Below are 15,831 nucleotides of genomic sequence, written 5' to 3' on the forward strand. Positions count from 1 at the left end.
ACCCCCCAAAAGGTACTTACAACCTGAATTCAAAGTTCTGATGGTCACTGCCATCCTCAGCCCCACCCCTCCCCCACCCCGGATCACATGACTGCATTCTGGGCACTCAGAAGCTGGCCTGAATTTATGACTATTTGCAGTGTCCTGCTCAGATGACCACAGTTGATGAAGCTTTTGCCAAAACATTTCAGCAAAAATGGCCCAGAGCAAGCAATGCTTTCACTTTAGGACCATGGTGTCTTACAACCAATAAAGGCTGTAAGATCAAGCTGGTCACGTGCGTGACCCATGTTACGACCAACACAACTTAAAACCGCAAGAGGGCAGACTCCCTTATGGTCATAAGTCAAGGAATACATGCCAGTTGCTAAGTGCTGGAAGTTTGCTCATTGGACCACAGGGATGCATGCGTAAGTGTGCAAACAGTCATAATTCATTTTAATTAGCATCATTGTAACTTCGAACAGTCACTAAATGAACTGTTGTAAGTTGAGGACTAGCTGTACATAGATTTTCTGAATAGGTAATATGATTTGCTTTAGAACAGGGGTGTCAAACTCAAGGCCTGGGGGCCGAATCCAGCCTGTGGGGTGCTTCGATCTGGCCCGCGGGGCCACCCTGGAAACAGCAAAGGACCGGCCCACAGTGCCTCTGCCAGTGAAAATGGAGCTTGTGAGGGCCACGTGTAGCCGTCACAACTCCATTTTCACTGGCAGAGGATTGCAGGAGGCCATCGCAGCCGAAAACAGAGCTCAGGAGCCCGTTTTTGCTGTCACTCAGACCACCACAGGTGCCCCCAACATGAGTGACGTCAAGCTGGCCATGCCCACCCTGCCCACATCCAGCCTGCCCCCCCCCGAGGTCAAACACAACCCTGATGCGGCCCTCAATGAAATAAAGTTTGATCCCCCCTGCTTTAGAAGCATCCAAAGAGGTCCAAAATGGATACGAGGTGTTCCGAGATTTAATCTTATGTTTACAACTGGATATTTTCTGTTCTATTCCTGCAGAAATACAGATGTACACACAGTGGCCTCATTGTTGAAACTCTACCTCAGGGAGTTGCCGGAGCCGGTTATCCCGTATTCCAAATATGAAGAGTTTCTCTCCTGTGCCAAAATGCTCAGCAAAGAAAAGGAAACGGTGAGTTTGGTCTCTCAGTTTGGATTGATGTTAGTACCCAAATCCCCTTATCTGGGGATTTCTCTCTGAATTTAGTTCCTAATTATTTGCATGGGTGCTGGATATTTCTCCATTTTCACTTTTTTTTTTTTTTTTTTTTTACATATTCACACAGGGCCTGAATGAATTAGCAAAGCAAGTGAAGAATTTGCCGCTCGTCAACTTTAATCTACTCAAGTACATTTGCAGGTAAATCATCCTGATCCAAAAACAAACAAACAAACCATACTATGCCTGTGCACCATATATCATTAGACAGCTCAATTGTTTACAGCACTTTCATTAGGATAATTGCAGACTAGTTGATTTTTATTTATTTATTTATTTTGGTCTCTGAATCCTTATTACAAGTATGAGAGGCTACGGTATATGGAGACTACAATCCAGTGGTGAAATGTAAAATTTGTTACTACCGGTTCTGTGGGCGTGACTTGGTGGGGGGGGGGTAATGTGACTGGGTGGGCATGGCCACCTGTTTTTTTTTTTTTTTAACTTTTAAAAGCATTTTTTCTACAACCTCTTCGGCTGAAGAGGTTATTAAAAAAATGCTTTTAAAAGCCTCTGACGATCCCAACTGAGTTGCCTGATCATTGGAGGCTCTTGTTTTCTTTTAAAAGCATTTTTTTTTTTTTTGCTTTTATAATATAATATAATCAATTGCACCAATGGGTGTTTCAAAGATGAGAATCAGATCAATCCTTGGAGAATAAGGGTTTTTTTTTTAATCTTCTGTTCCTCCTTCAGGGATTATCTGTCTTTCTCCATTTCTTCACCAAAGATATTTTCTGTGTCTTTTCTCTGCTTCCAATATAAAAGCAGCTCCAGAGAATAGAACAGGGAGTCCAGTTCAAGAGAATTTATGTATGCGGTTCCTAATTCTATTTAGCGTGATTTGTCTAATGAGAATAGGGACGCGGTGGCTCAGTGGCTAAGATGCTGAGTTTGTCAATCAGAAGGTCAGCAGTTCAGCAGTTCAAATCCCTAGTGCTGAGTAATGGAGTGAGCTCCCGTTACTTGTCCCAGCTTCTGCCAACCTAGCAGTTCGAAAGCATGTAAAAAATGCAAGTAGAAAAATAGGGACCCCCTTTGGTGGGAAGGTAACAGCGTTCCGTGCGCCTTTGGCGTTGAATCATGCCGGCCACATGACCACGGAGACGTCTTCGGACAGCGCTGGCTCTTTGGCTTAGAAACGGAGATGAGCACCGCCCCCTAGAGTTGGGAACGACTAGCACGCTTGTGCGGGGGAGCCTTTACCTTTACCTCTATCTAATGAGATCCTGTCATCATATGTGACTGAATACCGGACTTTCACTTTCCTCCTGTCCTACCTACCCCTGGTTCCTTGAATGTCTGAATAGATTCCTGGATGAAGTTCAGTCCTATTCTGGAGTCAACAAAATGAGTGTGCAAAATCTGGCGACCGTGTTTGGCCCCAACATTCTCCGTCCCAAAGTAGAAGATCCTTTGACAATCATGGAAGGTAAGTCGATGAGGGTGAAAATGATAATGCAAATTGTCCAAATTCCATGAAGTGTTTTGAAAGATTAAGATACAGCACGGGTAGAATGTTCTTTTCTCATGCTTCGCTAAATGCATAGAAATGATCTGAAGCAAACGCTTGAAGATTACATTCTTTGCTAGGTGGCATGGCAAAATTGTAAAATTCTCTTATCCAGTACAGGTAGTCCTCAACTTACAACAGTTCATTTAGTGACTCTTCACAGTTACAACGGCACTGGAAAAAGTGACTTATGACTGTTTTTCACAGTTACGACTTTTCCAGCATCCTTATGATCATGTGATCAAAATTCAGATACTTGGTCACTGGTTCATATTTATGATGGTTGAAGAGTCCCGGGGTCATGGGATCCCCTTTTGAGACCTTTTGACAAGCAAAGTCAATGATGAAGCCAGATTCACTTAACAACCGGGTTACTAACATATCAACTGCAGTGATTCACTTAACAACTGTGGCAAGAAAGGTCGTAAACTGGGGGGAAACTCACTTAACACATGTCTCACTTAACAACAGATAATTTGGGCTCAGTTATGATCATAAGTCGAGGACTGCCTGTACTGCACATGAAGGATCCATCCCGCGCACTGAAAAACAGCTACATATCACAAAATATAGCTAATTTCAGCATTTGAGTTTCTACAGACAAGAAGGATTTAAAGCCGATAATCCATACATTCCAATTTCTGAGCCCGTCTAAATGCTGTAGAGATTGAAATAAAGATAGCAAACTCCAGATATAGTAATGGGGTAATTATTGGAACAGCCACTCCACATCGCCAGTGGCCAGCAGAGCTGGCAGCAGATTTGGACAGTGAGGAGGTTGGGGAGGAACATGGGCCAGTCCTGGAGTCTAGGGAAGGCTCTGACGAGTGATCTGCATCGGAGGCAGAGATGAGGCCAGGGCCGTATGACAGATATCAGCTACCTTTAGAGTCAGACATCAGTGAGGCAGACGAACAGCTGGAGCCTGTTCCCAGTATGCGCATGCGTAGAGTTGCCTGATGAAGGTGTTCTGTCCCCCTTCCTCACACAGGCAAACGTAATACCAAGCATGCCTGCCAATATTTTATTAGGTAAACAGATTAGAATTCTTGGCAGACCAAGGTTTTGGCAGCAAACTGCCGAATGCCTGCCAAGACCGTTTTCACTCCCATAAAGCAGAAGAGGACTTATCTTCAGTCCATTCCAGGAGCAACAAATTATCCACGAGACAAGAGTTTAGTCAATGTTCAGTCCAAAATATATCCAAGCCGAATTTCAGAGATCACGATGTGACTTTCAGGGTTTAACTTTGTCCGTCGCAAAGCCTGAAGAGCAATCCCACCCACTTTTATTCCTGGTGGGGCGTGGCTCTGTGACTCAGCTCAATCTCTGGCCCTCCCACGCCTCTTCCGTTGCTGCGCACGCTTCTTCCTCCAACGCTGCCTGGGATCAAGCCAGGATTCATCATCCTCGCTCCCTATCAATTGGTGCTCCGATATGCCTTCTTCCTGGCACATCCCAGGCTGTTCCTCCTGGCCTTCGGATGGAACCTGAGGCATTGCCAGAAAGGAGGGTCCTGGAGAGGGAGGCCTTGTCAGTTCCTCCCCATCACCTTCTGAGTCCTCTTCCTCCATGAGGACAGGCTCGGGAGTCGGGGTCACAACAGAAGGGAACAGCTAAAGAACAAGGGTCGACTTGGGAGTAAGGCCACAGGTGGATGATGAAGGGCCCCTCCCATAGGGAATAAAAGAGGAGCGAAAGGAGAGGGGTGTTTGCAGGAGACAATTAATTCATTCCTGCATTCTTGCCAAGTATTGCGGCGTCTGAAAGATATCGGCCTGGCCACTCTCCAAGCCTGATAAACGTTGGTCATTGTGAACTATTTTGAAAGACTGTGGGAGAGGAAAGACTTTGCCGGAGAGGAATTCACTGTAAATTAAATAAAAGGGGTTTATCAGGACGAGGACTTGGGCTTCGTGCTGCTGGGGAAGCCTAGCTCAGAACAGGACCCTCCCTAGTTTTCTAGAAAGTAAAATGAAAGGAATGGAGAAATATCTCAAAAGTCCTGTTTCAAAAGGCAACTGGACTTTCTCTTGAAGATGTTTGGATGTCGTCATCCAAGAAGCTTCTCGTCGGTTCTGATGAGAAGTGAAACATCCTCAAGGAAGAACATAGAAAGTCCAGTCGCCTTTTAAAGAAGCATCTTTGAGACAACTTGAATGACTATCTCCGTAGATGAGCGGGGAAAATACTTACCGTCTTATAAGATTCTGTTACTATAACCTTACAAATAAGATAGAATTCGTAATTCTAGTTGGGCTCTTGCCTGGATTACTTCACAAGGTAGTTCACATAGATCTTCTCATTTGCCAAGTGTTACTTAAATAATCCAGACAGTGATTACCATATTTTTTGGAGTATAAGATGCACCTTTCCCCCCCCTAAAAGGGGGTGAAAATTTAGGTGCGTCTTATACATCAAATGTAGCCCTGCCCACCCACTGACCCCCACCTTTTGGCCTCTGCCTCCCAGCAATTTACCTCCTTGCAGCAGCAAGCAGCAAGAAGAAACAGTTCCTTTCAGCTTCAGCACAGCCTAATTAGCACAAGTTGATTGGATCAGCCTCCCGACTCTCAGCTGTTTTGCTCTCAGCTGTTTTGCGGGGGCCTCTGCTGCTTGCTGCAAGGAGGTAAATTACTGAGAGCAGATTTTTTTTCCTTGTGCTAATCAAGCTATGTTGAAAACGAAAATGAAAGTAAAGCCAGCTGTTTGCTGTTTGCTGCAAGAGGCAAAATTGCTGGGAGGCAGAGGCAGATTTCTTTTTCTTGCTTTCCTCACCAAAAAAGGTAGGTGCGTCTTATAGTCCGGAGCGTCTTATACTCCAAAAAATACGGTATATATAGCAACAAAAGCAATTAAAATGAACTCCTCTTCTCCCATTTCTTTACAATTATGGAATTCAATTCCATTCAATGAAAGCCAGATTCTAAGGATAATAGGAGGGATAAAATTATTGTCCTTCTAGCCTTGCCCTCTCTCTTACTGTTACATAGCCCTTTCCAGCTCAAGTGATCTATGATTCCAGCTGGACATCATTGGAAAAAAACTAGATCTGGGTTGGCAGAATGCAGATCTGCATATCCTGCACATAGTTAGTCATTTAGAATATTGGGGAAAATGTTTTACATTCCAGTGGTTTGACAATACCAATATTAACGAGCTTGTCCATTGCTTTATGTTGCTGGAATGATAAATAAATAAACATAAATATAAATACACAAGGGACTCGGAAGAATTGTGAACTCAATTGAGTTCTGGTAGACTCCCTAAATTGGTAGTCTTAGAATTAATTCTAAATATGTATGTAAGAACAGGTGCAGGAAAATTAATTTTAAAGTGGAACCAAATGCTGGAGGGACGTGGTAGCCTCTGCTTTGCTAGACGACTTCAAGCAGACACATTTGAGAGGAGTGTAAATTCCTGCACCAAGAAAATGGTTGGATCTAGTGATCTAAATCAGGGGTCTCCAACCTTGGCAGCTTTAAGACTTGTGGACTTCAACTCTCAGAATTCCTCAGCCAGCAAAGCTTTGCTGGCTGAGGAATTCTGAGAGTTGAAGTCCACAAGTCTTAAAGTTGCTAAGGTTGGAGACCCCTGATCTAAATGATCCTTTCAAACTCTGTGCTTCTATTCCAACTTTAATTGAGCTCTGGATTCTAGTTAAAAACCGGAATCCTTCCTTCCACACCTAAAGACCCCCCAGCTCTCAATTAGATAAGTCTCTAACATTCCTGTCACAATATTAAAGTCTAATTATGAAAGTTAAAGCACTTCAATTGCTTCCAAAGATCCGGATCTAAGTTTTCATCTTAGATGCATTTTAGCAGTAGCCACTTAGGCTTATATACTGCTTCACAGTGCTTTTACAGCCCTCTCTAAGCGGTTTAGAGAGTCAGCCTCTTGCCCCCAACAATCTTGAGTCCTCATTTTACCCACCTCGGAAGGATGGAAGGCTGAGTCAACCATGAGCCTGTTTGCCAAATTTGAGATTCAAACTGGCAAATTGCAGGCAGTCGGCAGTCGGCAGAAATACCCTGCAGTACCGCATTCTAACCACTGCGCCACCGCGGCTCTTTCTAATCCATTAAAATAGCGGGGGGGGTGGAATCGGCATATCTATCTTGTGCCTGCAGATGTTCAGATTGTCCAGGTCAGTGGTGGGTTGCCTCCAGTTCGGACCAGTTCACAAGAACCGGTAGTAAAACCAGCGGGAGGCCCGACCTACCACCTGGGATGTTGTCATCGGCGATCTGCGTATGCGCAGAAGCTTCTGTGCATGCAAAGAAGCAAGGCGCGCGTGTGAGCAAAGCATGCGCGCGATCCCATTGCAAAGCGGTAATAAAGGTAAGTAGAACCCACTCCTGGTCCAGGTGTTACCCCAGCGGCCCATTTTCCTGGCAAAGCACCACAGGCGCTCCTGACACGAGTGACGTCAAGCTGGCCACGCCACCCTCCCCCCTCCCCCCTGAGGTCAAAAACAACTCTGATGAGGCCCTCAATGAAATCGAGTTTGACACCCCTGGCTTATACTATTAAAACAAAAACATTTTAAAAATATGCTTAAAATGGCCACTCGAAGAACACCGCCCTAATTTTATTTCGAGAAATACGGAAGAAGGTGGGAAGGACTGTGAAGTGCTAGATGCCATGTTCCACGTGAAAGCTCCATAAATTAAAGAAAAGGAGCCGTGCTGTTTGGCTTCCAGGAGTGTCTGAAAAATGCAGGCTTCCGATTCATTACCTGCATCTCGAATGACATCCCCCCCTCCTGACTTCCTAGAATTCACTTTGATTTATAATACCGGCAGCAGCAGAGTCTCTCCTCAAAGATTGGGATGCACTCTAGAGGCTGCTCCAAATTTCATGCCGGAGTGTTTATTTATATTGATATTAGATTAATTTTACAGGTCTTGTCATTATAATATGCTGTTAGAGTCGACAAAATTAAATTGGTAGCAATGGGAGGCAGGGAGCTTCATCCTCTTCCTTCCGAAGGTTTCTGAGGTGGACCTCCTCTAGGGCAAATGACCCTCCAGCCATCTAGAAGTGAACTTCAACAATTCTAATTAAGACCATTCGTCTCTCTGCTCCGTATGGCTTTGCTCCCACCGTTTTCCCCCCAGAGTTCCTTAAGGGCTTCTTTGGTTACTTGTTTTGTTCTGATGTGAAAAATGCATCTTTCCCGTACTGTGCAATCCATAGAGGGTCACATTCAGTGGTGGGTTCCTCCCGGTTCGGTCCGGTTCAGCTGAGCCGGTAGCGGTGACGATATGACATCACCAAACCGGTTTTCCCCCCCCCCCGCCCTCCCACCTCCCCCCCCCCAAGTTATTCTTACCTTTTACCCCCAATCTATTGCTGCCTCCTGAGTCCCAGCTGATGACTAGAGGGAAAAAAACTGTTTAAACTCTTGCCCTGGGGCTTCAAAGGGCCGCCCTACAGCTGATCAGTGTTAAAAGCAAACAAATGAGTTGGGTCGTAAGTGCGAGGACTGGTCGTAAGTGCGAGGACCTTCCAGAAATGACTGGCCAGCTAGCCACGCCCACCTAGTCACATGACCTCCAAGCCACACCCACAAAATAAGCCATGCCCACAGAACCGGTAGTAAAAAAATTTAGAACCCACCCCCGGTCACGTTGTATGGGCTGAACAGGGATGCGAGAAGAGTAGAGTTTTGTCCTGTGTAATATGGGCTTCAGTCTGCTGCATTGTCTTACAACCCTTCAGAATTCTAAACCGGTGGGGCTAATTTCAATGACGATTCTGAGGATTTTAGTCCCAACGATCAGGCCTTAATATTGGTACATAGTTAGAATAAATGTGGCATTAATAAATGGAAACATAGGAGAGAGAGACACACAAAAAGAGAGACAGAGAGAGGGGGGAGGGGGAGAGAGAAAGAAAGAGAGAAAGAGAAGAAGAAAGAGAGAAAAAGAGAGAGAAGAAGAGAGAAAGAGGGGGAGAGAGAAAGAAAGAAGAGAGAGAAAAAGAGGGGGAAAGAGAGAGAGAAAGAAGGAGAGAGTGAAAGAGAGAGACAAAGAAAAAGAAAGAAGAAGAGAAAGGGAGAGAAAGAGAAAGAAATAAAGAAGAAGAGAGAAAGAGGGAGAGAGAGAGAGGGAGGGAGAGAGAGAGAGAGAAAGAAAGAAATAAAAAATAAGAAGAGAGAAAGAGAGAGAGAGAAAGAAAAGAAAGAGAAAGAGAAAGAAAGAGAGAGGGGTAGAGAGAAAGAGAGAGGGAGAGACAGAGAGAGAGAGAGAGAGAAAGAAAGAAAAAGAGAAAGAGAGAGGGAGAAAGAGAAAGAAAGAGAGAGGGGTAGAGAGAAAGAGAGAGAGAGAGAGAGAGAGAGAGAAAGAGAGAGAGAGAGAGAGAGCAGAAGTCACAGATGGATTGTCCTCGTAGTTCTACAGAAATTTAGAAGAATGTCCAGGTGAGCACCAACCTGGATTTGACTGGACTTCATTTCAGTCGTGGATTTGGACCTGTTTTGATTTTGTTCCTGGAGGAACAGGCTGTGCCGGCTTTGCTTGTCTTGCCAGCAGTGCTTACCACAACAGCCATGCTTGCCACACCTGTGGGCCTGGTGGTGATTGTTGAGGCCACCACCCTTCTATACGCCGTGTGTTCTGGCATCTCTCCCCATTGGGAACATTTTTCTTTGGTGGGGGTTTGTCGGCAGCTGTGTTGGGAGGGGGGGGAATGACAGAGGGGCTCGGAGAACCTCCTGTAGGTGTATATAAACTGTAGACATTGGTTTTTATTTTGCAAATTATGGAATCAGAGATGAGAACGAGAGCAGAAGGGATTCAAGTCCAGCTGTTTTGAAGCTTGATGTATCATCTTTTTATCTAGTCTGTAACAGCATATCCTGCATCAAGCAAGGTTCATGCTGTTTTCCCACTTAATGTAAGCAACTGAGCAGTTCATAGGCAAGTGAAGCATGTCAACAATATTTAGTTCTTGTCATTTTTTCTTCGATGCCCTCAGCATACAGCGTTGGCTTCATCTCCAGATAAAGCAAAAACAAGTGAGCCAGCCCTTAAAATCTATCCATCTATCCTATCTTTTAAAGTAATTTAATAAAATCTATTTAAAGAGATAATGGCTGCCTCGATTCAACACTTCACACTCCCCGCTTCCTACCCAATTACAGGAAAACATTCACTGGGAGAGTCGGACAGGCTGTCAAACTTCATTTACTGCTGGAAATCATGAGACTTTTTAGTTGAATAATTTTGCTATACAATCAGATGCTGATCATTTCTTTTCCTAGGTTGCTCTCTTCTTAAAGTGGAACGGATGGATGGATGGATGGATGGAGAGGGAGGGAGGGAGGAGGGGAAGGAGGGAGAGGGGGGGGAATCTATGGTATTTTGCACAAAGATTATTTTATGTGATATAAACATCATCGCGTCAGGGTTCCAAGTAACACCCCCAACGAAAGAAAACTCCAAGGCTTGAGGTTCCTCAAAGTTCCTTTTTATTGAAGATGTCATATTGGCACATCTGGGAAAACCCAAATTTGAAAGTTTCCAGGTTTTCCCCACCCTGCCCAGCACCCACATGTCCATCACATGGTCCAATCATCCACCGTCCAAACTGGAGACACCTCCCAGTCATCTGACTCCAGATAACAGGGCAAAGCGTCCTTGACTCTCTGAGAAAGGAATGTTATTTTGACTACATATCATCTACACTATATGCAATCCCCACTCCCATTTTCCCACAGAAGAATATGTGGCAAGCCTGAAGGCCCAAATGTAAAAAGATGGCTTCCAGGTCTGACATATCGGTGCTTTCACAAATGAAGTAAAATATACATATCCCAGGATAATATTGTAGGATCCAATCTGATTCGGTCACTGTGATCAGAGGTTTAATTTTCTGAGCTTTCAGACTCATGTTGGAGCCTCTTCTTGGGGAATTCTCTCTCACTCAACATTCTGGTGAGAGAGAGAAATTCCCTGAGGATGGGCTCCGGTATGAATCCGAAAGCTTGGAAGACTAAACTTCTGGCCCCAATGACCAACCCAGATTGAATCCTGCATCATTGGTGCTTTGCTCATGACAAACGAGGATTACAAGAACTTTCTAGATGAGAAAGACTTTTTTCCCCAGTGGAAAATAAACCCACCACGAGAAATTGAATCTCATGCAAAGATAACCTTGAATGCAAAGTATATGCAAAACATGGCATTTCTTTTTCAAAAGTTACGGCATGCTGAACCTGGATTTGTTTGTGTTATTTTCTATTAGGTACTGTGGTGGTCCAGCAATTAATGTCCATGATGATAAGCGAACATGAGCTGTTGTTTCCCAAGGATGCGGAGCCTCAAAGCGGACAAGAGGTTTGCAATAACAACAACGAGGTCCAAAAGAAAGTGATCATTGGTCAGCTCCAGAACAGAGAGAATAATAATACCAAGGAGTCGTCCCCTGTCAGGCGATGTTCATGGGACAAACCTGAATCTCCTCAAAGAACCCTGGTGGACAATGGATCTCCTACAGCTCAGCCCGGAAGCAAATCGAACAGTCCAAGGAACAGCATTCACAAACTGGACATCACCAGGAGTCCACCCCTTACGGTGAAAAAAAACCCGGCATTTAATAAAGGTAGCGGCATAGTCACCAACGGGTCCTTCAGCAGTTCTGTAGAGAGTCAGGAGAAGACGTCACCGTCTCTATCCAACGGTACCTTGCAGACCAGAAGAACATCATCTCTAAAAGGGCCAGTAACCAAAATGGGCACGCACAGCATGCCGAACGGAGGGGTACGAATGGGTATCTCCAGCACTGATGCCCACAGCAACTCTTTGAACAGCCGTTGCCAGAGCTGGATGCCTAATGGGTACGTGACCTTGAGAGACAACAAGCAAAAGGAGCCTATGGGTGACTCAGGCCAGCACAACAGACTTTCCACTTACGACAACGTGCACCAACAGTTCTCAGCAGTGAACGCCGAAGATAAGCAGAGCGTGGACAGCGCGACTTGGTCCACGTCCTCGTGCGAGATATCCCTCCCTGAACATTCCAACTCCTGCCGCTCGTCCACCACCACGTGTCCTGAGCAAGACTTTTACGGGAGCAATTTTGAAGACCCGGTTTTAGACGAGCCCCAACAGGACAATCTCCTGAACCCGGCCGAGTGTGAGAGCAAAGTTGACCGGAGAAGCGTGGGGGGCCGAAGCAGCAGGGCAACGAGCAGCAGTGACAACAGTGAAACATTTGTGAACAACACAGGCAATCACAGTGCTTTGCACAGCCTGGTTTCCAGCTTAAAGCAGGAAATGACAAAACAAAAGCTGGAGTACGAAACGAGGATAAAAAGGTAAGATTTCAGCGAAAGAAATTTCTGAAGCCAGGGGGTAGGTTGGTTGGGGATGATGAGATGATTAGGGAGCTGGAAGCTAAAACATGAAGAATGGTTGCAGGAACTGGGTATGTCTAGTTTAATGAAAAGAAGGACTAGGGGTGACATGACAGCAGTCTTCCAATATCTCAGGGGCTGCCACAAAGAAGAGGGAGTCAAGCTATTCTCCAAAGCACCTGAGGGCAGGACAAGAAACAATGGGTGGAAGCTAATCAAGGAGAGAAGCAACTTAGAACTAAGGGGAAATTTCCTGACAGTTAGAACAATTAATCAGTGGAACAATTTGCCTCCAGAAGTTGTGAATGCTCCAACACTGGAAGTTTTTAAGAAGAGGTTAGATAACCATTTGTCTGGAGTGGTGTAGGGTTTCCTGCCTGGGAAGTAGGTTGGACTAGAAGACCTCCAAGGTCCCTTCCAACTCTGTTATTCTATTCTATTCTATTCTATTCTATTCTATTCTATTCTATTCTATTCTATTCTATTCTATTCTATTCTATTCTATTCTATTCTATTAAGAACAGAACAGAACGTATAGCATATAGCAGTTTAGGGAAGACTGATTTACAAGGTAGTGCTGGAGGTACAGAAATCCCTGTCTCAAAGGCAAAGGAATTGTTCATTGGGTTAGATTCCAACTTCAATTTCAACCAAACTGGTAGATTATTCTTATACCAAGTGAGCTTATACTGAGACCATTGGTCCATCTAGATCAAGGGCACAGACAAGGTCCCCAAAATGGCACATCATCCCCCCAAAAAACGTCAGCTTCAACCCAAGTCCTTCCAAAACTTGCCAGCAATTTCTAATTTTGAATGGGTCATATGGAGAAAACTATTAAAAACATGTAGGGAATTAAATTAAGGTGACATAGTTTACATTTAAGTACATCAAATTCAATTTTTCCCCTAAGCTCATATGTTTTTAAGAGTGTGGCCATAACTAAACCAAAGACTAAATGTGTCCTTAAGTCCCTCTTCCAGGTTGCCTAGATCACACACACATGTAGATCTAGTGTCACAACTTGTAGAACATACAGTACATCAGTGGTGGGTTCCTCCCGGTTCCATCGAGCCGGTAGCGGTGACGATATGATGTCACCGAACCGGTTCTGCCCCCCGCCCCCCGCCCCCCTCCGCGCTATTCTTACCTTTTATTTGGCCCCACCCCCAATCTATTGCTGCCTCCTGAGTCCCAGCTGATCGGCTAGAAGGAAAAAAACTGTTTAAACTCTTGCCGTGGGCTTCAAAGGGCCGCCCTACAGCTGATCAGTGTTAAAAGGCAGTGTGGTGGTAGACCAGTGCCTCCAAAAACAAATAGGTAGACCGGTGCCTCCAAAAACAAATGGGTAGACCGTTACAGCTCTGCAAGCAGTTAAAAGCCTGGTAGACTAGTACCTCTGCTAAATCCTAAAGAATTGTCACATGACCATCAAACCACGCCCACAAAATAAGCCACGCCCACAGAACCAGTAGTAAAAAAATTTAGAATCCACCCCTGACATACATCAGTAGTGCCAACCATCAGCACCTCTTGCATGGTTTAGAAATATGGAATGAATGAATGAATGAATGAATGAATGAATGAATGAATGAATGAATGAGAGAGGAAGAAGGGAAGGAAGAAAGGAAGGAAGAAGAAAGAAAGAAAAAAGAAAGAAAGAAAGAAAAAAGAAAGAAAGAAAGAAAGAAAGAAAGAAAGAAAGAAAGAAAGAAAGAAAGAAAGAAAGAAAGAAAGAAAGAAAGAAAGAAAGAAAAAGAGTCAGTCAGTCCATTTGGTCTACACACAGCTGGTTTTCAATAAATCTTACTGTCTTTCATTGAACTAAATATACATTATCATTATGATTAACCAAAGCTACCTTCTTCAATTGCCCTGCATTGGGATGGTATTCACAAGTAAGGGTTGCAAACGTAGCTTTTATATGACACTGATGCCATCACACAACTAACCATGATACACCTCAGTTTAACATCAAACAATCCAACATTGTTTTGAATACAAACAATTTAATTTGAGTTGTTTGCATTTCTTCCCGGCCAAATATTCGGAAAGGCCAATATATTATTTACTACAAATAGTCTTTGCTTAATGACCATAATTGAGACTGGCAACTTTGTCACGTGACAGTACTTAGATTTACGATGTCACTTCCACTTCGGTTCTTAAGCAAAAGAGCCCTGGTCGTTAAGCAAGACATCGTGTGATTGCAATTTGCGATTTCACTGCTGACTTCTCCATTGACTCTGCTTGTGAGACGCCAGCTATGAAATGTATGAATTGGGATCATGGGACCACAGAATGCGGCAGCAGTCCTAAGTGTGAGGATTAGTCATAAAGTTACTTTTTCAGTACCGTTGTAACTTCAAATGGTTTCTAAACAGGGCACTGGTTAAGCAAGAACTACCTGTAGACAGGTGAGTTAGAATTGTGGCACACTTTTTTTTTTTTTAATTTGATTTATATGCCGCCCTTCTCCGGAGACTCAGGGCGGCTTACAATGCGTTAAGCAATAGCCTTCATACTTTTGTATATTTATACAAAGTCAGCTTATTGCCCCCACAAACTGGGTCCTCATTTTACCTACCTTAGAAAGGATGGAAGGCTGAGTCAACCTTGAGCCTGGTGAGATTCGAACTTACAGTAATTGCAGACAGCTGGTGTTAATCACAATGCTATTAGTCTGCTGAGCCACCAGGCCCAACATGATCCTTTCAGATAGATGGAAGGGGGGGATCATTTAAATTATACATGCAATGACATAAAGCACTGCATGAACAATGAGACAAAGCGGGGGGGAAAGGTCAGCATTCAGCTTAATTTATCTCTTAGGGGATTATACATCACTCACATCTTCCATTCTGCCACCAAGTAATCTAAAAACTCCGGCATGAATACTAATGAATGCCACCATTTATTTTGTTGGATGCCGGTGGGACAGAGCTCAAGACACTTGGAAAAAGAAATGACTTTTCAGAGCAGCCGTCGGTGGAAAAGTCCCTCTCTAAAGATCGCTGCTTCAGAGCAAGGTTTTAATGAGCTCAGGAGAGGGTGGGGCTTTGCTTTCTTTATGGAAAATTGCAAATGAGCCTCATAAATGACTTTAGCATTTCAGTCATGAGATGGTTCTGTGTAAAGCCGGGGGCAGTAAAGACGCAGATTTTAAAAAATTAAAAATTGCATTAGGAGGAGCTTAAGAATCCTGAGCAACATAATCATAATCATGGCCCCTTACAGACCTCTTAGGAATGGGGTGAGGTCAACAGTAGACAGTTTAAGGTTAAAGTTTTGGAGGTTTGGGGAAGAAACTACAGAATCAGGTAGTGCATTCCAGGCATTGACCACTCTGTTGCTGAAGTCGTATTTTCTGCAATCGAGTTTGGAGCGGTTTACCTTGAGTTTGTATCTATTATTTGCTCGTGTATTGTTGTGGTTGAAGCTGAAGTAGTCATTGACAGGAAGGACATTGTGGGAGATGATTTTATGAGCTATGCTAAGGTCAGACTGAAGTCGGCGTAATTCTGAGTTGTGATGTACATACAAGTGACATACAAGTGACATCAAGAGAATTGACTAGGTAACAATAGGTTTCCATTGTCGTCTGCAATCCTATCCAATCCTTGTTCTGTTGGGTTCTTAACACAAGCTTTCTATCGTCACTGGAAAAGCCTTGGCTTGTCATTTTCCTTAGTGTTTCTAGTTACGGTTACATAGTACAAGATAA

General features: G+C 44.1%; 1 protein-coding gene across 7 annotated transcripts in view; it reads left to right on the plus strand.

Annotated features, from left to right (window-relative positions):
• ARHGAP24 (Rho GTPase activating protein 24) overlaps positions 1-15,831 on the plus strand; it is a 473,398-nt gene that overhangs the window by 452,884 nt on the left and 4,683 nt on the right. For all 7 annotated transcript variants that reach the window (XM_060686979.2, XM_060686980.2, XM_060686978.2 and 4 more), the window contains 4 exons: positions 1,011-1,143; positions 1,298-1,371; positions 2,541-2,662; positions 10,997-12,068. In XM_060686979.2, the coding sequence (XP_060542962.1) occupies positions 1,011-1,143; positions 1,298-1,371; positions 2,541-2,662; positions 10,997-12,068 (1,401 nt within the window). The remainder of the gene's footprint in view (positions 1-1,010; positions 1,144-1,297; positions 1,372-2,540; positions 2,663-10,996; positions 12,069-15,831) is intronic.

The sequence above is a fragment of the Pantherophis guttatus genome, chromosome 8, assembly GCF_059756535.1.
Source record: "Pantherophis guttatus breed Tessera chromosome 8, ASM5975653v1, whole genome shotgun sequence".
Classification (NCBI taxonomy): domain Eukaryota; kingdom Metazoa; phylum Chordata; class Lepidosauria; order Squamata; family Colubridae; genus Pantherophis; species Pantherophis guttatus.